Source organism: Octopus bimaculoides, chromosome 7, assembly GCF_046866305.1.
Source record: "Octopus bimaculoides isolate indiv1 chromosome 7, ASM4686630v1, whole genome shotgun sequence".
Classification (NCBI taxonomy): domain Eukaryota; kingdom Metazoa; phylum Mollusca; class Cephalopoda; order Octopoda; family Octopodidae; genus Octopus; species Octopus bimaculoides.
In genome coordinates this window covers 35590781-35613831 of record NC_142934.1, presented here as the reverse complement: position 1 = coordinate 35613831, position 23051 = coordinate 35590781, and the positions used below count along the sequence as shown (strand labels likewise).

General features: G+C 36.5%; 2 protein-coding genes across 3 annotated transcripts in view; one reads left to right on the top strand and one right to left on the bottom strand.

The window, feature by feature from the left end:
- The window catches only part of LOC106883410 (uncharacterized), a 59598-nt gene extending 50004 nt beyond the window's left edge, over positions 1-9594 (top strand). For both annotated transcript variants that reach the window (XM_014934403.3, XM_014934402.3), the window contains exons 8-9: positions 7621-7732; positions 9373-9594. In XM_014934403.3, coding sequence (XP_014789889.1) covers positions 7621-7732; positions 9373-9490 — 230 coding nt within the window. In that variant the 3' untranslated portion in view covers positions 9491-9594. The remainder of the gene's footprint in view (positions 1-7620; positions 7733-9372) is intronic.
- Positions 9595-9909: 315 nt separating this feature from the next.
- LOC106883409 (motile sperm domain-containing protein 1) overlaps positions 9910-23051 on the bottom strand; it is a 107488-nt gene continuing 94346 nt past the window's right edge. The window contains exons 4-7 of the mRNA XM_089355163.1: positions 22838-22935; positions 18243-18368; positions 16590-16751; positions 9910-10594 (exon numbers count right to left, since the gene is read on the bottom strand). Coding sequence (XP_089211289.1) covers positions 10557-10594; positions 16590-16751; positions 18243-18368; positions 22838-22935 — 424 coding nt within the window. The 3' untranslated portion in view covers positions 9910-10556. The remainder of the gene's footprint in view (positions 10595-16589; positions 16752-18242; positions 18369-22837; positions 22936-23051) is intronic.

Here is a 23051-nt window from a genome sequence, read left to right as displayed (position 1 = left end):
CCTGGAGGACAATGAGGAATAGGCGGAGCTGAGGACTGAGTTTTGGTGAACACCTACCTCTACACTAAATTGGTCACTATATACATGACTAACTCTTACTTTTCTAACAGCATACCTGCACATACTTTGTTCTGCTTTCACAAGCCCTAGCTTTTTCGGAGACCACCATATCAGAGAGCAAAATACTCTGTCGAAGGCTTTTTCTAGATCAACAAATACGAAGTAGAATGGCTTTTCTTGCAGTTGCCTGACTATGGAAATATGAAAATAGCATCTGTAATGTTTCTTCTGACACAAAGTCAAATTGCATTTCATCTAGCCTAATTCTGTTCCTAATTAATTGGGCTATTACCCTTTGTAACTGTCATCACCTTATCATAGCTAACTGTAATGGCCTGTGTATCTTCATGGCTCTTGAACACTCATAAATACAAATGTGAAGATAGACATACACTCATACATACTCACATGTGCATATTCCACAGTCATAGCTTATGACAGAGGGGATATTTGTAGAGACGCTGATAGAATAAGTACAAGGCTTATAAAGAATAAATCCCGTGGCTGACTTGTTCGACCAACAGCGGTGCTCCAGCATGGCTGCTGTCATATAACTGAAAGAAGTAAAACAATAAAAAAACTGTGCCAGTTTAATCCCAAGGCTGTGTATCTCTGCCAGTATACATACACATATACATGCTATATTGTTCTATATATGTATACTAGCATGCATCATACAGTCTGCCTTTTACTCTGAATGAGAGGCCCCTTGTTACCAGCAGAGGTAAGAGCTCTCTGAACTTTGTATATATATATATATATATATATTATATGTATTGTATATAATGAATATGTATATTGTATATAATGAATATGTATATTATATATAATGCATTTGTATATCACATGTAATATATATTTATAGATTATATATGTCGCATATGGTATGTGCACATCCATAGCGCATTTGGTATGTACATATATGTATCGCATATAGTGTGTGTGTGTGTGTATATATATATGTGTATGCATGTATATGTGTTTGTGTGCAAATGTATTTATGTGTACTTATGTATGTGTGTGTACGTATATGTCTACAAATATGTGTATATTCAGGTTGTCCCAAAAGTCACTGATGGGTTTCAATTTTTAAGAACGTGCTTAACTTTGTAGATAAATCCATGATATTTGATACAATCTGAAGGACGTAATGGAAATCAATTTACACAAGCCAAATTTTGCAACACCACTATATTACCTCTGAAAAACAGCATCATTGAAATGGTAGCCATTTTCGGTTTCACACATCTGTGCTTTTTATAAAACTGCTTCCCTAACACCCTGAAGAGTTCTAGATCTCATTTCCCTCTGATTACTCTATTGTTGTTCTTCAGGTGCACCAGTGTTTCTGGGTTGTTCCAAAGAAGAATTTTGTCTTAATTTTGAAAAATAAAAGTAGAAAAAGAACCATATTATTTATGGGATGACCCAATATGTATATTTATGTGAAGGCATAGCTGTCTGGTGAGAAGTGTGCTTCTCAACCACATGGCCCTGGGTTCAGTCACCTTGCGTAACACCTTGAGCAAGTGTCTTATAGTTTAGCCTTGGTCCAACCAAAGCTTTGTGTGTGGATTTGGCAGACGGAAATTGATGAAAGCCTGTGGTATATATGTGTGTGTCCCTTTATGTCTGTTTTTGTCCGTCCGTAACCTAGCAGTTTGGGCACAAGACTTCTAGAATAAGTACTAAGTACAAAGAATAAGTCCTGGAGTTGATTTCTTCAACTAAAACCCTTTAAGGCAGTCAAATTATAAATTAAACAATAAAAGTTTATGTGTGTGTCTATATATGTGTATGTATGTATATATCAGGTGGAGGCGCAATGGCCCAATGGTTAGGGCAGTGGACTCGCGGTTTCGATTCCCAGACCGGCCGTTGTGAGTGTTTATTGAGCGAAAACACCTAAAGCTCCACAAGGCTCTAGCAGGGGATGGTGGCGAACCCTGCTGTACTCTTTCACCACAACTTTCTCTCACTCTTACTTCCTCGGTCAGCCTTGTCACACTGTGTCACGCTGAATATCCCCGAGAACTCTGTTAAGGGCACACGTGTCTGTGGAGTGCTCAGCCACTTGCACGTTAATTTCACAAGCAGGCTGTTCCGTTGATCGGATCAACTGGAACCCTCGTCGTAAGCGACAGAGTGCCAACAACATGTATATATCAGGTCATCCCATAAATAATGGTTTTTTTTTATACTTTGATTTTTTCAAAATTAAGATAAACAAAGTTCTTTTTTAATCTAAAATATATTCTCCATTTTCTACAATGCACTTCCCTCTCTCTGGTAGACTTGCAAGGCGCCTCTTCCAAAATTCACTTGTCCATGACGAAAAGTACTCCTCCAGTACTGTTCTATTTTTTGCCGTCTAAATGATTTTGAAGACTGTGTAATAAATTATATTTGGATGGGGCAATGTCCTGCAAATATGGTGGGTAGGGCATCGTTTCCCATTCAAACTGCTCCAACCTTTGAAATGTCATCCTTGCTGTAGGTCGCCATGCATTATCCTTATGGAAGAACGCCTTTTGTCTTGAAAGCAAAGATGGTCAATTGGTCCTGACTTGCATGACTGGTTAAATGGCCAAATCCAAACCTCTCTGTTTGTTCCTCAACATTTGCGATGGGATTTTGTTCCATCAGGGTTTGCAGGACATCCTCATCAAGCTTTACAGATCCTCTAGCACGAGGCTGGTCTTCCAGAATATTGTTTCTGGCTTGCAATTTCTTGAACCACCATTGACACTGGATTACACTTATTGTCCGATCCCCATATTAATATACCCTGCACTTTCTGTTGTAATGTTGCCTTTATTGAACTCATAAAGCAAGATACACCGAATGTGCTCCTTTGTTGCTTACTCTTCAAAACATACACTAAGAATAAGGACAAGGTAATCATGCAATTGGAAAAAATCTTATCTATGGGATGACCAGATATATATATACATATATATATATATATATATATATATATATATATATATATATATATATATATATATATATATATATATAAACACACACACATATGTGTATATCAAGTCAACCCATAAGTAACGACCAGATTTCAGATAAGGAGAACAAGTGATCAAGTCTTACATTTTAATGAAACTTAATCGTCAATACAGTTTCCAAAATTGTCTATGACATGTTTCCATCTACTTGTAAGCTTTTTAATCCCATTAGTGAAAATCTCTTTCGGTTTTGAAAAGAAGGCCTCCTCAGTTGTTTTGAGAGTTAATCAATCCAAATAATTGTGTAAATTACGGAATAAATGCTAATCTGAAGAAGCAGGGTCTGGGGAATAAGGCAGATGAACAATTTTCTCCCAGCCAAGTTCCTCGATCTTCTGTGAGGTAATCTTTGCTGTGTGAGGTCTTGCATTGTCCTGATAAAGCACCACTCTCTTTTGATTCACTAAAACAGGCCTATTTTACTTCGAAGCAGTATTTAAACACTCTAATTGCTGACAGTATATTTAAGCATTGATTGTTGCATTAGTTGGTAGCAACTCAAAAGTGGATGACTTCTTTGCATGGAGTACGCTTTTTTGGTTGTGGTTAGGCCTTTTCCCTTTCACTGAGCCAATGTCCACAATGCTCAACATTTTGATAAAAGACCCATTTTTCGTCACCAGTCTGTCCAAAAAGGCAAAATGAGTTCACAAGAACAAAGAGAATAGCAGATGCCCACTTGGGATTTGCAGTTGGATTTGGCTTCACATAAATCATGAGACCCCCATTTTCTGACTTTTGGGACTTTTCCAAGCTGTTGAAGATGGCGGTGAACAGTTGTATGGCTTGAATGAGTTTGCTTGTCAATTTTTCAACTGAAGCTGCATGATCTTTTTCAAGTTCTGTCAAAAGAAGCTTCTCATCAAACTCAATTAGATGTTCTGTTTGGGCCTCATCTTCAAGGCTGAAATCTCCACTTCTGAATTATACAAACCATCATCTGCAAGTTCTTTCATTCAGGCACTCTTCTTCATAATCTTGAGTTGCTTTGGCTGCAGAGTTATCATGTGCCTCAAATGTTCCTTAGACACTTCTATGTTTAGAGAGATATAATTAGTGAAATTTCAATTAGATTATTCTGCAAAATGAGATTTAATTAGAAATTTAATTAATCTGAATACATATAATTATTACTTGATGCTGTTAGACTTCTAAAATACTGTTAAAGTGTTTACAAATTGGAAATATTGAAGTCCAGACATCACTTGTGAGATGATCTGATATTTGTGTGTGTGTGTATATATGTATATAGGTGTACATATTTGTATCTACCTATATATGTATATGCATATATGTGTATGTGTGTGTATATATATATATATATATATAGGTATATATATAGGTATATAGGTGTACATATGTGTATATAAAAATTAATATTTCCAAAAACATATGTCAATACATCCTTATCAAGGCGATCTAAAATTCTGTCTGTGTATTATGTGTGTTTATATCTATGTATCTATAATATAATAGAGAAGGCTACTTATTCATTACGTATGTTACAGTTACTAAAAGTACTAAAGGAAAACAATTATTAAAGGGTTGACCGTTTGGAAATATTTTTATAAATTCATGTTCAAAGAAATTTTCTATAATTTTGATTTTTCAAGTTTATTGCATTTTTTAACTCCAATTTCTAGCAAATTTAAATATTCATTGTGGAGTATTCCATTTTCATTTGCAAAATCTCTCACTTTATCTTTCAATGTTTTCATTTCAAGTTTTTAATTCTCTATTTGGAAAACCAACAGTTTATTCTGTTAATATATATGTAATGTAAAAACGTTATCGAATGAAAATCTTTTAAAATACCTGTATAATTTTTGGGATCTTTTTTAAAACGGGGGCCACATTTTTCATTAACGAAACACTTTGAAACTTGGAACACTGGTAGAATGTGTCATATAAAACATCTTTTTCTCTTAGTCTTCTTTAAAAAAAAAGAAATTCATAAGTTATTCCATGTTAAAGTTGTCGTATTTCTGTAATTTCAACCAATCACTGACGTCCATTTAGCCGATATACATTAAGTGCCGACTACATAAACAAACGATTCTGAAACAATTAACCCTAACCCTAACTCTAGGGTTAGGGTTAAAGCAAATTTAAAATGAAAAAAGCAAATAAAACGAAGGTATGGAGATTAAATACGCTTTACATCGCTTAATCAGCCAAAGGAGTAAATGTAAACAACTATTCAGTTGTTTACATTTACTCCTTGTCAGTGATTGGTTGAAATTATCGAAATAAGACAATTTTTTACATGAAATAAATTCGAATACAAAAATATTTTTCTGTTCTATAACACAAAATAGATAAGTATACGAAGTTTGAAAGTCTTTCCGTACCAAAAACACTACGTAAAACATTAATGAAAAATGTGGCCCCCGTTTTAAAATAGATCCAATTTTTGTGCAAAAAATTTGAAAGTGATTTTGTTGTTATGGCCGTTTGGAATGCTGTAAGCATTACATTAATAACTATCCAAACCGATTTTGGCCATTTTCTGTTTTTTTATTTAAAAACCTTTGTGGTAAAAAAAAAAATTTTCAAGGTGACCAATTCAGGGAGATTTCGCTTTTGTTTCTAGCACAACCCAAACCACCCTCCCTTTTCATTCTCACATGTATTGATGTTTTTTCAATATTTTTCTCCCATTAAACATATTTTATGGAATGATGATGCTGAAGTAACACACGCATGGTCCATTGGTAGACTATAGGCAACAAAATAAATTGTAATCTAAATTTTTACCCCATCTCAATCAAGCGAAGCCGTGTGTGTGTGTAAGAAAAAAAAAAAAAATTTTCTAACCGAAGAGTATGCTATTAAAATGAATTATTGTTTACATAACTTTTTTAAAATCGCTGTATTTAAAATCTCTAGTATTTTAATTTCTAAACAGAAACAATCAGGGGCAGGGAGTGGGGTTGCAAAAAATTCATAATTTCTCAAATTTATAAATACATTTATATGTATTTATGAGAAAAAAATATTGCAAACATCAATACATGTGAGAGCAATAAAGAAAAGAGGAGGGTTGTCTTTGGATGTGCTAATCGTCCTTAAATCACTCACTTTTCCCCTTGAAAAATTTTTTTTTTTAACCAAAGTACAGAAAAAGTGGAAAAAAAATTGGCCAAAATAGGTCCGGAGTGGAATGATATGACGGAGTGTTTTCAAAATTTTTCAAACAAAGATCCCCCTAACAACATCATTTCAAAGGTTGTGGCTTAAAAAGAAATGGCGCCCCCCCCCCCAATTTTCCCCATATAATTCTTTATAATCACAATCTATGCCCGTTTGGAAGGGATTTGTATAAACTGTCAGTTTGGTGACAATTTATATCTATTTTCCTGAAAGTTATGAGGGGAAAAAGTCAGATCGTGTGGATTTTCCAAAACTCCTCTCTCCACTCCCTTGGAAAAATTCTTTCTCATAAATCCCTATATACTTTGAAGCCACAACATCTAAGTGGTATTTGTAGAAAATTTTGTTGAGAAGTATCCATTTTTCTGGATGTTGTATGGCAACAAAATCAGGGGTGTATACATCTGTAGTGACATCCTTTTTATTTATACGATTTTTTCATTTGATGTTTATTTCATTCATTGTTTGCAATTTTCTCTCTCCCTCTCTCTCTCTCTCACACACACACATACACTGCAAATCTTACAGATGGGCTGCTGAATTGAAATCTATATGTTGCTTTGAGGGGAAGATAAAACAGTTTGCTGCTTCTTCTTCTGTTGTTGGACTACCGTGATGTTTGTTTAAAAAAGAGAGATTATGACTGATAAAATAATGAAAGCAATATTTACTAAGCAAGCAAGCACTATTATACAAAGAAATTATTACATGTAAATTATAAAAATTATTAGAATTGGGAATCAGGTGGCTAGTAGAAAACCACCCAGAAGGCAGCCTTTCTGCTAGTGCATCTAATGTCTTTATATGTGAATATATATGTATGTCTATGTATATATCTGTATACACATATATCACGGGTTTCTTTTAGTTTGTCTAATAAAACCATTCACCAGATATGGGCTGGATATAGCCATTTTAACCCTTTAGTGTTCAGATTACTCTGTCAAAGGTAATATTTTTTTATTTAAATTGTTTTGAATTAATTATGTGATTGTTTATTTTCAGAATGTTAGTGTAAGTTAGGTGTGAAAGGTTAGATATGGCCAATTTGAATCTGAAACATGTAGAATGCTTGAGCTGGATTTGACCAGTTTGAATGTTAAGGGGTTAAATTGTTAAATGTTGCTAACTTACTTGCATTGTTGTATATTTGTATGTACATATACACTTGCCTGGATGCCATGTGTTGGTTGTGAGCATGCATCAGTTATGGAAGAGAAGTCATTCATTTAAGTCTTGCCTAGTCATGGGGGGAAATATTACATTGTTTGCAAAATGGTGTGGTTGAATTGCTGCCTCGACATATAACCCATGCAAAAATGAATGTAAAACGCTGATGATGAGTCTTGTTAAATTTAATATTAGGCTTTGTTTTTCTTTTTGGCAGGTGAAGAGAAAGTATGTTCTCGGATATTGTATATAGAAGGATACTTTAAACATTTCACTTTATTGCAGCTGTCAGATTTCTTTGATGGTAAAATTCTTTTGAAGAAAGACAGGTCAGTTTTTTTCTTTTTCTTTTCCTTCTCTCTCTAAGTAGACACACTTGTTTTGAATTAGTCATTATTTAAAGTTGCTGGCAAGAATAGAAATTCAGTATTAGGTAAATAAGTTAGGCTAGAATTCACCATTCCAGCAGCAACTCCAATACAGAATGTAATATTTTCAGGTATAGTTTGCTATGAAACTGTTGGAATACTAGAAAGTATATGAAGGGCAGTATCTTGTTAATGGTGTTGGTGATGATTGTTTAGCTCCAGGTTAGACCCATTTGAACAGATCTATGATCAAAAATGTTCTAACTGAATATGTTATCTTTTTTTGAACTCTGGCCATCAAGGATTTCATAATCCGATGTTTCTTTCCATTTTTTAACATAGCCCAATCTGTCTTAGATGTTGGATTTGTCTATTTTCAACTGGTCAAGTAAGGACAAAGATAATGTTTATTCCTTGACATTTGGGTTTAAAGTTGTTGTCCGGAGTGGAATGATATGAGGGAGTGTTTTCAAAATTTTTCAAACAAAGATCCCCCTAACAACATCATTTCAAAGGTTGTGGCTTAAATAGAAATGGCGACCCCCCCCCCCCCCAATTTTCCCCATATAATTCTTTATAATCACAATCTATGCCCGTTTGGAAGGGATTTGTATAAACTGTCACCAAAGTGACAGTTTATATCTATTTTCCTGAAAGTTATGAGGGGAAAAAGTCAGATCGTGTGGATTTTCCGAAACTCCTCTCTCCACTCCCTTGGAAAAATTCTTTCTCATAAGTCCCTATATACTATGAAGCCACAACATCTAAGTGGTATTTGTAGAAAATTTTGTTGAGAAGTATCCATTTTTCTGGATGTTGTATGGCAACAAAATCAGGGGCGTATACATCTGTAGTGACATCCTTTTATTTATACGATTTTATCATTTCATGTTTATTTCATCCATTGTTTGCAATTTTCTCTCTCCCCCTCTCTCTCTCTCTCTCTCCCCCTCTCTCTCTCTCTCTCTTTCTCTCTCTCTCTCTCTCTCTCTCTCTCTCTCACTCACACTGCAAATCTTACAGATGGGCTGCTGAATTGATATCTATATGTTGCTTTGAGGGGAAGATAAAACAGTTTGCTGCTTCCTCCCTCTGTTGTTGGACTACCGTGATGTTTGTTTAAAAAAGAGAGATTATGACTGATAAAATAACCACAAATGAACCATGAATAATTTCTTTTGTAAATTTGTTTATAGAAATTCATTTTTCAGTTAATGAATTAACATTTTTGATAAAAGATGTTTTGGAGAATATATTACACTTGAAATGTGTAGAATATTGCGAAAATATTAACCAAGTCTAATTGAAATCATTTGAAAATGCGCAAAAACAATGGAAATGTTTCAGTGTAGAATTCTTCACATAATTTAAAAATAAGAAACCCCTCCTGATTTTTTTTTTTTATATATTTACACTTTGTGTAAAATAATTGGTAAACTATCCAACCCACCTGAGCACAAAAGTGGACATTAAATTAGGATGCTGAACTTGTATTACATTTTGATTATGAATATCAGTTGCTAAGTAGAGTAATATAATATTTTAGTTATCTGCTTACCTAGTGCAATGAAAGTTATAATTCCGACATTTTCTATTTGCAGATATATAGTCGTGAAGTTTAAAGATATCAAGACATCTAAGAAATATTTTACACAATTAATGAAATTAACTAACAATAATGAAATTGTGACAGTAAAATATCTCCCTAAACGCAAATAAAGGGCACAGTAAGATCACTGTAATATTTGATGCAATAACTGATGACTTTGTAAAAAAAAAAAAAAAATATTTCATTTGAGTAAAAGGTTTATTCCAGAACTGTATTTGTCGTTTTCAATATTTTTATGTTACTGCTGTGTTTCAATGCTCACTCCATCAATAAATAAATATTATTGGACATTTTATTTTAGCAGATTTACCACTGTAAAAAAATCTGTTTTCATTTTCTTCTTTGTAGCTGAAAGAGGAGGGCAGCCAATACCTATGTATTTTATAACAGGAAGTTGAAAATTTAATCTCCCACTGCCAAATTTGGTTTTGCAACTGAATTATAGCTTGTTTTAGATGTTAGAAAAGGAGCAAAGTTTTCAGTGTTAATCTTTTTGACTTGATGCATTATGAAGAAGAAAAAGCAAGAATTTGTTGTATTCAGTTTATTAACTTTTGTACATATAACACCAAAAAGAATATAAAATGGAGTTACAGTTGTTTTTCATGGACTGGAGGTGACACACAACAAACAATATGGAACTTATAACTTACAGTGGACAAGGTAAAAAGACAAATTCAGTATGATTTCATAAAGTAAATAATTTAGCAAGCTTCAAGACCTATGTCCATTTCATGAAACAATAATATTATAGATTACATGGGTAATCTATATATAACCTTGCATATATACTGAAAAATTTTTTTACATTGGCACAAGTGGATTGGTATTTTATCAATCCTGGAAGGATTTGATTTCTATACAATGAAAATAGTAAGCTGAAGCATTTAACTGGAAATGATACATATTGCATTCAAAATTTCTTATTGATAAATTGTTTTTTTCTTTTGTACAAACATAATTTGAAAAATATAAGTTTATTTAGACATTACATTTTCAAATCAAATTTTTCTAAGGAATAGTTTGATATGATGTCAGAAGTGTTGCTGTCTTGCTTTAGAAATAAATATAAAGTACACAGTTATATATTACAACTGTAGGTTGGATTTTTTATTTTCCCTAAAACCAATTTATCTGCATTCCATGAATTCTTTGAACACAAAAGAACTTCAAAAATTAAGAATATGATTTCAACAGAATCATTGTGATGGCACCTGGAAATAAACAAAAACAAAATGGTTGGCTATCTCAAAAAAAAAACACGAGTAGAATGATTGATAGATTCACACAACTATGCTTAGCATGAAATAAAAAAAACTACATCTAGCCAGATATTCTTATTTCTACCCAACAAAAATGTGCTGTTTTGTAGAATAAGATTGGGCTTGGGAAAGAATTGAAATTGTAAAAATGTTGAGGATTAAGGAAAACAATATACTGTTAAAAAAAGACTTAAGGTCACACTGAAAGCTCATCTGTACACTCGGCTATACATCTAACCTTCTCCTTCCCAAATAATTTAACAGTAGAAAAAAAGGATTACTGAATATTGTATGAACGACCACATATTTAATGTTTTGAAAATATTGTGAGACAGTTAATTTTTATGAGGTGTCAATGAAATACTTTGAAGAAAATCAGAGCTCTAAACCAGATATTTTGTTACACTGATTCAAATCTAAAGCTTCATCTTTCTGAGATTAATAAGTCCCAGTATTGAAGTTGCTACAGTGTGTGAAGACATGTAAGATGGTTGGACAGGCAAGGATGTGGTAAAAAGTTTGCTTCCCAGCCACATGGTTCCAGATAAGTCTCAATGCATGGCACCTTGGGCAAGTGTCTCCTCAGGTCAACCAAAGCCTTTTGAGTGGATTTGGTAGATGGAAACTGAAAGAAGCTTGTTGTGTATGTTTATCTGTATTTTTAGTTCTGCTGGGCACCCATCACACCTTTCCCAAGGAGACGTATTCAAAAAGAGGAGTTGCTTTAGTCATATCCCGAGAGAGTAGGAGGTACATTGTTGCCAATTTGTGGCTCCACAAGGAGACAGCCTAGACCTTATTAGATTGGAACATTAAGGATGATGTAAAAAAATCATGGGTAAAATGCATCAAGAGTCGAAGCATAAGTGGAAATGCCAAAGATGAACTTTGCAAGTAGAGTCGCTCGTTGATCACAGATTTAATTGATGATTTAAGATTTGACAGTAAACCTAATACTGGGTCCTTCTTTCTCCTTGATCTTTCCCTTTCCTAAAAAAAAAATATATCCCATACCTGCCTCTTTGAGCTTTCCTTCATCTGAAAGTTGTGTTTTATTCAGTGCAGCAATGCTAACATTGAATCTTGCAAGTTCTTTCGAGATGAGGGCAGCTGGTCAGTCGGAGTTGTCAGTGTCCAAAAGGGTCCTCACATTCCAAGTTCCTATGGTCAGTTTTGCTTTGGCCTTAAGATTTCGGCTGCTATATCCCCCTCTATTTCATCTAAAGCTTCAAGTAATACACCTCTAAATTTAGTGTTACAAGCACATGAAGGGTATCCCACTGAGTGCTGCTACCCAGCCAGGAAGGGAAAGTGACTTCCAATGTTTATCCCTCTTTTTATTGGGCCTTCCCTTTTTGGGGTAGTCTGCCCAGACAAAAGTGCTCCTATTACCCTTATACCAGTAGACTTTTAAAATTTTGTTTTGCAGGAAAGTAAGACAAAGGAAGAAAGCTGATGATGTGCATTTGATTAAAGTGGACCATGACTTTGCAGGTGGTAACCCACACACTGATTTCAAGACCATCTTTTGTGGCACATCTCCAAAGCTGCCAAACGCCCTATCAGAATCTCTGAAAGAAAGAACCAAGATTGGTTTGATGACAACAGAAAGGAAATCAACAGTCTGATTGATGAGAGACAAAAGGCTTGGTTATCTCATGAAAAATATTTAATATCTAGGTTTCAGAAAATTCGCTACAAGAAGATTTAACAATAGTGCCAAACCCAGCTGAGAGAGTTGCAGGAAGCTTGATGGCAATAGAATGCAGGGGCTTTCCAACAGTATGCTGACGCTCAAGATCTTAGAAACTTCTATGCTGTAAAGTTGTCAAATGGCATTCTACTTGCAGCAGAAAATGTTAATATCCTAACTGACCCACAGGACATCCTAGACTGCTAGTAGAAACATTTTTCTGTTTTGCTAGATGTGAGTCAACAACAACAGAGTTCATGAGAAAAGTCTCTTTCCATCCATCCAGATTAAGATTGCACCCCACAACATAGGTTAGTAATTAGTGACTTCAAGATCAGAGCTAAAAGGCTGCCCAGAAGACAACCAGCATGGAAAAGAAGGGTCTGGAAGCTTAAGGATCCTCTGAATGGACAGATATTTAGAGGTGCATTACTTGAAGCTTTAGATGAAATAGAGGAGGATATAACATCACATAATGTGGAAGACAACAGGACTGCCTGTTGAGGGCGACTGACAAAATCTATGGCTGGTGCAAAGTCCCATCTCGACATAAAGTAATGTGGTGGTGGAACAATGTAGTTGACAGGGCCATTAGGGAAAAGAAACAGGCATGGAAGAACTGGAAGTGTGGTGGTAGCAGGGAACTGTATCAGATCGCCAAAAGGGAAGTTAGGAGACAGGTTTACTGAGCCAGAAGGGAAGTGGGTAAGAAAAAATTTGCCAATGTTTTGTATCATGAAGACCAGAGACTTAAAGTGTTTTCAGTTGCAAGATGGTGTCATAGGAGAGAAATGTGTCTGCATGGATGATGACTCACTTGCATTTAGTGATACTGCAAAGAGAGACTATGAAAGTTTGCTAAATGAAGAGAAAGAAAATCTGCCAAATGTCAACCCAATAGAGGGACTAGCTATTCGAATTGACAGTACCTTGGTAGATAAAGCAATTAATGGTATGAAGACAGGGAAAGCCCCCAGTCCATCAGGAATCACTGCTCAGATGCTTAAAATATCTGGCAGTGTAGTCTATAGTCTAGTCACCTGTATAGTTAAACAGGTGATGCACAAAGGAGCCATACCCAATGACTGGTCTAGCAGTGCTACAAAGGTAAAGATGACGTATTAGATAGAAATAATTACAAATTGTTGGATCAGGTGATGAATGTCACAGAGAGGGTCATAGGCCTTCTAATTAGGGAGAGAGTTTAGATAAAATGTAGTTTGGGTTTGTGCCAGGGAGAAGCACTACTGATGCTATATTTCTGGTAAAACAGCTGCAGGAGAAATTCCTAGCCAAAGATAAACTTCTGTACTTGGCTTTTGTTGACATGGAGAAAGCCTTTGACAGAGTCACCCAATCCCTTATCTAGTAGTCAATGTAGAAACTAAGGATAGATGAGTGGTTGGTAAGAGCCGTACAAGCCCTGTCAGTAATGTGAGGGTTGGTAATGAGTATAATGAAGAATTCCAGGTAGAAGTGGGGGTCCACCAAGGATCAGTCCTCAGCCCCCTCTTATTCATCATAGTCCTGTGGGTAATAACAGAGGAATTCAAGACAGGCTGTTCCTCTATGCTGATGACCTTGCTCTAATTGCTGAGTCACTACCAAAACTAGAGAAGTTTCAGGTGTGGAAGCAAGGTCTAGAATTAAAGGGCCTTAGAGTCAATGTAGCAAAATCCAAAGTCTTAGTAAGTAGGAAGACAGACAAATCACGAATCCCTTCAGGTAGCTGGTCCTGCTCAATCTGTAGAAAAGGTGTAGGTAGAAACTCCATAAGATATACCTGGTGTAAGCTATGGACAATATCAAAGGAAGGTTAACTGGGAAGATAGTTTTCGTATGTGGCAGATGCACAGGTGCAATAAACACCGAAGATGTGCAGAAAACATTCCATCACATGCCAGGGGGAAAAACTAGAAGTAGTTACCTAGGTGACCAAGTCATTAGTTGGGGTGGATACTCTGAGAGTGTAGCTGCTAGAATAAGAATAGCCTGGGCAAAGTTCAGAGAGCTCCTACCTCTGCTGGTAGCAAAGAGCCTCTTACTCAGAGTGAAAGGTAGACTGTATGATGCCTGTGTGCAAACAGCCATTCTACAAGGCAGGGAAACATGGGCTGTGACTGCTGAGGATATGCATATGAAACTAGCATGCTCTGCTGGATGTGTAATGTCAATGTGCAGAGTGTAACTGCCCTGAGAGAAAAGTTGGACATAAGCATCAGATGTAGCATGCAAGAGAGATGACTACACTGGTATGGTCGTGTTGTGTATGGATGAATACAGCTGTGTGAAAAAGTGTCACACCCTAACAGTGGAGGGAAACCCAGGAAAACATGGTATGAGGTTGGGCCTCACAGAGGCAATAACAAGCAACCAAGACCTTTGGAAATATGCTGTGCTTGAGAAGACCCGGCAAGCCAAGTGAGATTGTAGTCATGCTTGTGAAGACCTGTTGAATCAAGTGAAATTGTAGTCGTGGCCAATGCCAATGCTGCTGGATTGGCTCCTGTGCCGGTTGCATGTAAAAAGCACCATTCGAGCACAGCTGATGCCAGTGCCACCTGACTGACATGTAAAAAGTACCATTCGAGCTTGACCAATGCCAGTTCCACCTGACTAGAATGATGATGTCAACCTTGAATGAATGCTCTCTGCAGTGCCAAGAGTTCCTGAATGCAATGTAAACAAGAAAAGCCCCAGGATTCAATAACATCCCTTCAAATTGCTGCAACATAGCGAATTGCTGTGCAAACTAAAACTCTTCACTGATGTGGAAGGCATATCATGATCTCGAAGATGCCATCTCCTATTCAAGAAAGGAGAGAAAATGCTGTGGAAATTATCATGGAATCTCACTACTTGCTATTGCAGAAAAGATCTTTGCTTGAATACTCTCAAAGTGTCTTCAGGTAATCACAGAAATAGTCCTTCCAGAATCCAATGTGGTTTCTGAGCTCCCTGTGGTCTTCTATGCGACAAATTCAAGAGAAATGTCAAAAACAACAAAACTCCTTTTCCTTGTCTTCTATGATCTGGTAAAGGCTTTCGACTGTATCTTGACCTGCCATGTATCCACGTGTCATGATTGTTTTGTCTCCATGGCCCAAGCCATGCTGAAGGTGGTGACAGGAAGTGCCTTACATCATGATTGATTCTCAATTGCATATGCATGTGGATTGAAACAAGGTTGCGTTCTCACTCCTATGCCTTTCTCCCATACATTTTGCTGTAATGATCTATGAACTTCTGGATCAGCCAAGAATGGATATCAGATGTTTTGATGAAGGACTCTTCAACCTGGTGAGGTTTTAGTCAAAGAATCTCACCAGTAGCAAGTGAATTTCAGACTTCCAGTAAGCTGATGACAACATGGTACACAGTCACTCATGCTTAAAAAGGTAACAACTATCAATAATTTCAACAATATGTAACGTTTTGGGCTTACTACAAATGCTGAAGTCCTTGCCTAACCAGCCCTGAATTGTGCCATTCTGGACTTCAACATTGTCATTTAACTTAGCAGTTCAGCAAATATGACCAATAGAATAAATACTAGAGTTAATTCATTTGACTAAGCTATTCAATGACTGAAACAAGTAAAAGAATAAAATAGCAGTAAAAAAATGTTTACAGTATGTAATTTAAGAAGTATGAAGCTTTATTGTAACTGATAATTGTGGTTGCCTGATAAGTGGCAGGTCACATGGATCTTGTTACTGGGCTTTTTGCCTTTGTAATCAGTGTTTATAACATCTACATTATGAATGTTGACCATCAACCTCACCTTGTTTGGTAAACTAAATATTTTGACTCGTGGTCCACTAAATATAACAAAATCACAAATTTGTATTACTAAAATTAGAATTTCTAATATCTCAAATGAAACAAAACTTGCAATTGATTATATTACATCACGTGAACAAAATACTCAACTTTTGCTAGTCCAGTCTACTAGGGTGTAAAAATGCTCAGCTGGACACAGCAAGGAGTACTAAAATTTATGAAAATTTTTAGACATGAACTCCCCTATATCCAAAAATATCCCCAATCAGTTAAGTGACATAGTAGAAGAGTACAATCTACTATCTGAAAGGAAGATATGACATAATTGTCCTAGATATACTGTCTAAAAAAGGGGAGAAAAATGAGATGGTCATGACAGGAACACTTGCTTGATCAGGGCTCATCTGATCCTTAACAATGAGTAAACTTAATTAAGTATTCCATAAATTAAAATATAAAATCAATACGTACCAAGAACATAAGCTGCCACACACTTTTGATTGACCGTAACTCTGAGAAAGGATGGCACCATAGTATCTGGGGTAGTGCCTTCATTAGGTAGCATCAAGACAGCTATACAAATCATACTAAGACTTATAAGGAACATACTGGGCCATTTTGTTAAGGTTTGATCTTGAAAAAGAAATTGGAAGAAACCAGTTATTTTAGAATATTAAATTTTGAAGTCAGTGTTATAAAATATAGATAAGTAAAGAACAGTATGAAAATGATACTTGAGTTAAGTGCAGGTGTAGTTGTGTGGTAAGAAACTTGCTTCCCAACTACATGGTTCTAGATTCAGTCCTACTGTGTGGCCATTGGGCAAGTGTCTTCTATAACCTCAGGCCAACCAAAGCTTTGTGAGTGGATTTGGTAGATGGAAACTGAAAGAAGCCCATCATATATATCTTTGTTTATCCCCCGCCACTGCTTGACATCCCCATAACAGTTTGGCAGAGAGACTGATAGAATAAGTACTATGCTTTAGAAAAAATGTACTGGGGTCAATTCATTTGACTAGAAATTCTTCAAGGCAGTGCCTCAGCATGGCTGCAGGCTAATGACTGAAACAAGTAAAAGATACAAAAGAGTTGTATTAAAAACTGAAATGGATTCTTTCTGAATTGAACCTGCATCACATATTTTGCTCCTTAGGAGGAATTAACCACTGATCAGGTCAGGTATGCGCTGTTGCAGCACATTGCTCCATCTACCATTTGTTGATATTTGCTTGGGTTTTCACAGGGAAGCCTGTGAAGAGTATCCAGGTGGCTCCTATCTCTGCAATACCCATCACCCCAGATCCTCAGAGAAAAGAATATGATACACAGAAACAAATTCAGAAAATTGAGCAGTGTGACCAAACAGTCTGAACTAACACTCCTGAAATATATACAAGTAACAAAATATGCATCCCAGTTTCTGAGTGTAATCATATCCAATTAACTGCTACTCAATGACAGTTACATAACAATCTTAACCTAATCTAAAAACAACTGAGATCAACATTGGTATTACTTTCCTGTCACATTTACAGCGCTGTGAAGATATAAATAAGTGGAAGTTATGAATATTTTCTCTTTTTTTCATCAAAAATACTGAAACTTCTGAGGGTTTTCTCAAATTTTGATATCCAAGTGGACAAAAGCTGATCAAATCCTTGTGAATAGATTTAGTAGATGGAAATAAAGAAGGCCATCATGCATGCGTGTGCTTGTCTAGACATCATTTGATAGGCATAATGAATGTCACCATCATATAAGCAGTGTCCCTCTTTCTAGACTTCCATGAAAATGTCCAGTCATGAGGAACTGTCAACTTGTTTGAAAACAAGTGAGGGTTGACAAAAGGGAGGGCATGCAGCCATAAAAAAACCTGACTCATGCAAACACAGGAAAGTGGACATTAAACTGATGATGATGATGACCTCTGCAATTAACTATCTCCTATATTTTTCTCTAACTCATACATATTCAGAGTTAAATGAACTAGGCTCTCAGCTATGAACAATGTGCAAAAGTAGGTGTTGGAATACCAACAAAATATTTATCATAATTTCCTTTTTTTAAACAAACTACACTTATGTAATAAATATAACAAAGTACAATTATAAAACATACTGACCATCAGTGACAAGACGTTGCTTTAATTCTACTTTCCCACCATTTGGTAAAGCCTGGAAATTATCTTCTAATCTGGAGCCAAGGGAAACTCGAGTTGAATAGAGAGTGGCTGAGATCTCACGTTTTCCTAAAAGTATTCATTATTTCAACAATTGAAGTTAGATATAAGTGTGTGTGCAGGCAATCATATAGGGATAGACAATATGTGGTGCAGAATGAAGGCTAATATGTTTATCAATATCAATAATTTTTTATAGATACAAGAATCATAATTTCTAAAGCCAGGACATATTTAAAGGACTATGAATCAAATGATCCTTATCATCTGACATGGATTTATCAAACCTGGTAGGGTGAAAGGCAAAGAACCTGAGAATACAAAAGGATGTAAATACTGGAAGGCATTGAGTCCAGCTGATTCAATGTTGCATCACCATTAATAATAATAATAATTGCATTAAATTTTGACACAAGGCCAGCAGTTTTAGCAGAGGAAGTTAGTTATACTGACCCTGAAAGGATGGATGAAATGCAAAATCAACCTTGGTGGAATTCAAAGTTAAGACATAAAGAACCAGGAGAAATACTGCTAAGCATTGTGTCTGACATGCTAATGATTCTGCCAGGGCTAGTACTCTACTGGTACTTATTTTATTGATCCTGAAAAGATGAAAGCAAAGTTGACTTTAACAGCATTTGAACTCAGAATGTAAGACTAGAAGAAATGCTGCTAAGCATTTTGTCCAGCATGCCACCTTGTTGCCTAAATAATAATCTCAGTTCAACGTGAATTGATTACAAAAAGGCTTTTGACAGCATACTGCACTCATGGATTCTGAAACTGCTGGACACCTTCAAAATTTCTCCAGTAATTCCAAACTTTCTGAAACATGTGTTGTGGAACATGAATCTCCAATCATCATTCTAACAGAGTACTAGGTTGAAACAATATTAACTTTTATATGGGTGACTTAAAACTATAGGGGCAAAACATGATGAGCTAGAAGGCATTAACTTCGATGACCCAGCGGGGAGCCTGCGCAGGAAACCATAGTCGGTTCCAGGGGGAATATGGTTGCAAAACAGAAACTTAAAGGAATTGATGGAAGGGCACCACCAGGAGTGGAGCCTGCAGCTTAATTTGACTCATCACAGGTTGTAAAAGCATTCAGGTTGGTGTTCCAAGGGAAATTGATTAACTGTTGGAAACAGTTATAAAGGAATTTCAGCAAAAAAAAACAAACTATAAATACCTAGCAATAAATGAAGGCTCTGGCATTCAGCATGCAAACATGAAAGAGAAAATGAAGAAGGAATGTTATAGGAGAGTACAAGTAGTTATTAAATCTGAGCTGAATGCACATAACAAGGCGTTTGCCACAAATTCCTTAGTAGTCCTAGTTTTTATTTATAGCTTCAATGTACTGAATTGGAATACAAGTAAAATAAAGAAAATTGATAGAAAAATTAGTACAAAGGCAGACATTGATCATCTTTACCTTCCCAGAGTCCAAAAGAAGTTAAAGCTTGATCCAGTTTGAACTTTCTTATAAAACCACAACTGGACTGACCAAATATCTTGAAACAACTGACTGGATGCTAAAACTTGTTGAAAATCATGAGAGGCATAAGAAGCTTCATTCCATTTTGAAGGCGAAGGCAAGCAAACAATTTGCTACTGATTTCATGAATGATACTCAGGCTGGAGAGCCTGAGGAAAATGTGGCAACTATTGTTGCAAAGGAAGTAAAACTAATGGAAAAGTGTACATGAACAATTGGGTGTTAGGTGAGAGCAGAAACTCTGCATGGCAAATATGTGGCCTGTAGCCAACCAGCTGATGTAAACTAGCAGCACACTCATTGGTACCTACAAAGGTTTCATCTTAGCTGTTCAAAATCAAAGCTTATTGACCTGGAACTACCAAGCCATTGTGATGAAAAATGGAGTAGGTCCAAAGTGCCAATCCTGCAATGAAGAAATTGAAACAGAAGACCACTCAATCTATGGGTAAAGTTTTAATACCAGTAGAGTATAAATCAAGACATGACAGAGTTGGCTTATAAAATCAAAACTGTTGACAAGTGGTATAAACATCACTCTGAGACTGTAACTGAGGGATAAAATGTAGTGATTCTTTGGGATGTTCCTATACATACAGACACAACCATCAAAGTAAATAAAACAGACATTGTTGTAAAAACCCAAATCATAAAGACAAGTATCCCTTGTGGCAAAAAGAATTTGACAAGCTCAGGAAATATAAATATTTGTTCATCGAAACTGAAAAAATGTGGCATCTCAAGGTGGTCACTAATACCAGTGATTGCAGGAACACTTGGAATGATTGAAAACGAAATTGAAAATTATTTTTAAATGGTTTACCATCTCTGCAAGAAGTGCAAAAGTATTATCGCTGTAAGAATGATAACCTTCTATGTAAATGATATTTTTTTTTTTGACAACTTTATTTCATTTTGTAACAATAGGCGTAAGTAGAAACTCTATAAGATGTACCCAGTGTAAGCTATGGACACATAAGAGGTGCAGCAATATCAAAGGGAGGCTAACTAGCAAGATAGTTTTTGTATGTGGCAAATGCTCAGGTGTTATAAAGACAGAAGATGTGCAGAGAACAGCTTCTGTCACATTCCAGGGTGAAAAACTAGAAGTAGTTGATAGCTTCTGTTACCTAGAGGACCAAGTCAGTAGCAGGGGTGGATGCTTTGAAAGTGCAGCTGCTAGAATAAGAATAGCCTGGGCAAAGTTCAGAGAGCTCCCACCTTTGCTGGTGACAAAGGGCCTCTCGCTCAGAGTAAAAGGTAGACTATATGACACGTGTACGAACAGCCATGCTACATGGCAGTGAAACATAGGCCGTGACTGCTGAGGACATGCGTAAGCTTGCAAGGAATGAAGCCAGTAGGCTCTGCTGGATGTGTAATGTCAGTGTGCATACATGACAGAGTGTAAGTGCCCTGAAAGAAAAGTTGGATTTAAGAAGCTAAGAAGCATCAGATGTGGTGTGCAAGAGAGACGACTGCACTGGTATGGTCATGTGTTGTGAATGAATGAGGACAGCTGTGTGAAAAGGTGTCACACCCTAGCAGTTAAGGGAACCTGTGGAAGAGGTAGACTCAGAAAAACCTGGGATGAGGTGGTGAAGCACGACCTTCAAACATTGGGCCTTACTGAGGCAATAACTAGTAACAGGGATCTTTGGAGATATGCTGTGCTTGAGAAAATCCGACAAGCCAAGTGAGACCATAGCCCATGGCCTATGCCAGTGGGTGTAACCAGCCCATTTATGAATATCCCTCATTCATTGGACATTAAACCTTGCTTGTAAAGACCTATTGAGGCAAGTGAAATCAAAATCAAGATTGCTGACATGGCCGACGACAGTACTGCCTGATTGGCACTTGTGCCAGTGGAACATTAAAAGCACATCCGAATGTGAGGTGTAACCGGCCCACTTATGAGTACCCCTCATTCATTGGACAATGAACTTTACTTGCAAAGACATGGCTGATAACAGTACTGCCTGACTGGCACTCGTGCCAGTGGAACGTTAAAAGCACATCCGAGCGTGATCGTTGCCTGGGCCACAGATTGTCTCCCATGCCGGTGACACATGAAAAGCACCATTCAAGCATGATCATTGCCAGCATCGCCTTACTGGCACATGTGCTGGTGGCACGTGAAAAACAACATTCAAGTGTGGTCGTTGCCAGTGCTGCCGGACTGGCTCCCGTGCAGGTAGCACGTAAAAACACCTTTTGAGCGAGGTCGTTGCCAGAACTGCCTGACTGGCCCTTGTGCCGGTGGCACGTAAAAAGCACCCACTACACTCTTGGAGTGGTTGGCGTTAGGAAGGGCATCCAGCTGTAGAAACTTTGTCAGATCAGACTAAGCCTGGTGCAACCTCTGGCTCACCAGTCCTCAGTCAAACTGTCCAACCCATGCCAGCATGGAAAGCGGATGTTAAATGATGATGATGATGATGAAGCTGATGTGTTAATTTTAATGACGTATCAATGTATCCAATAAGTTTCTTTCCCTAGGTGCCAGGAAGCCACACAGCAAGAAATAGAAACAAAATTGAAGGAAGAAGAAAAACTCATGATAATAATAAGATTTTCAAAGTTTGGCACAAGGCCAGCAAGTTTGGGAAGGGTACATGTTGATTACATCAGTCCCAGTGTTCAAATGGTGCTTATTTCACTGCCCCTGAAAGGATGAAAGGCAAAGTTAGCCTCAGTAGAATTTGAATGCAGAGGGATGAAGGTCAAAGTTGACCTCAGTGGGAGGGAACAGCAATTTGAACTCAGAACAAACACCACAATTCTGCCAACCCACTCTAACATAAGGTGACAACTTTTTAAAAGATGATATGAATATAGCCAAATGAACAGAAGTAGTACATTTATATCTTATGAGCCAAGAGATAAATTAACTAACCCAACCCTCAGTACTTTCTTGCGTTTTATTAATCCTGAAATAATGATGGTTTTTAACATTAGCACAGGACTATTTGTGCCAACATTAGAAATCAATCAACAAAAAAAAATATTGATAAAGAAAGGCATTATTTACCCAATGTTTTCCGGTTTTTTCCATGATGATAAATATGAATAAGGAATTTATCTTTAACCTCTTCATTTGACTTAATTAACTGGCGATGCTTGACAACTCTGAAATATATTAGGTTTAGTAGTTTTTGTAAAAAAATTTAAATTCGAATAAAGTTTGAAAAATTGAGTTTTAAAAGATGTGCAGGGTTCTCCAAAAATATGATTTCCTAGACAAT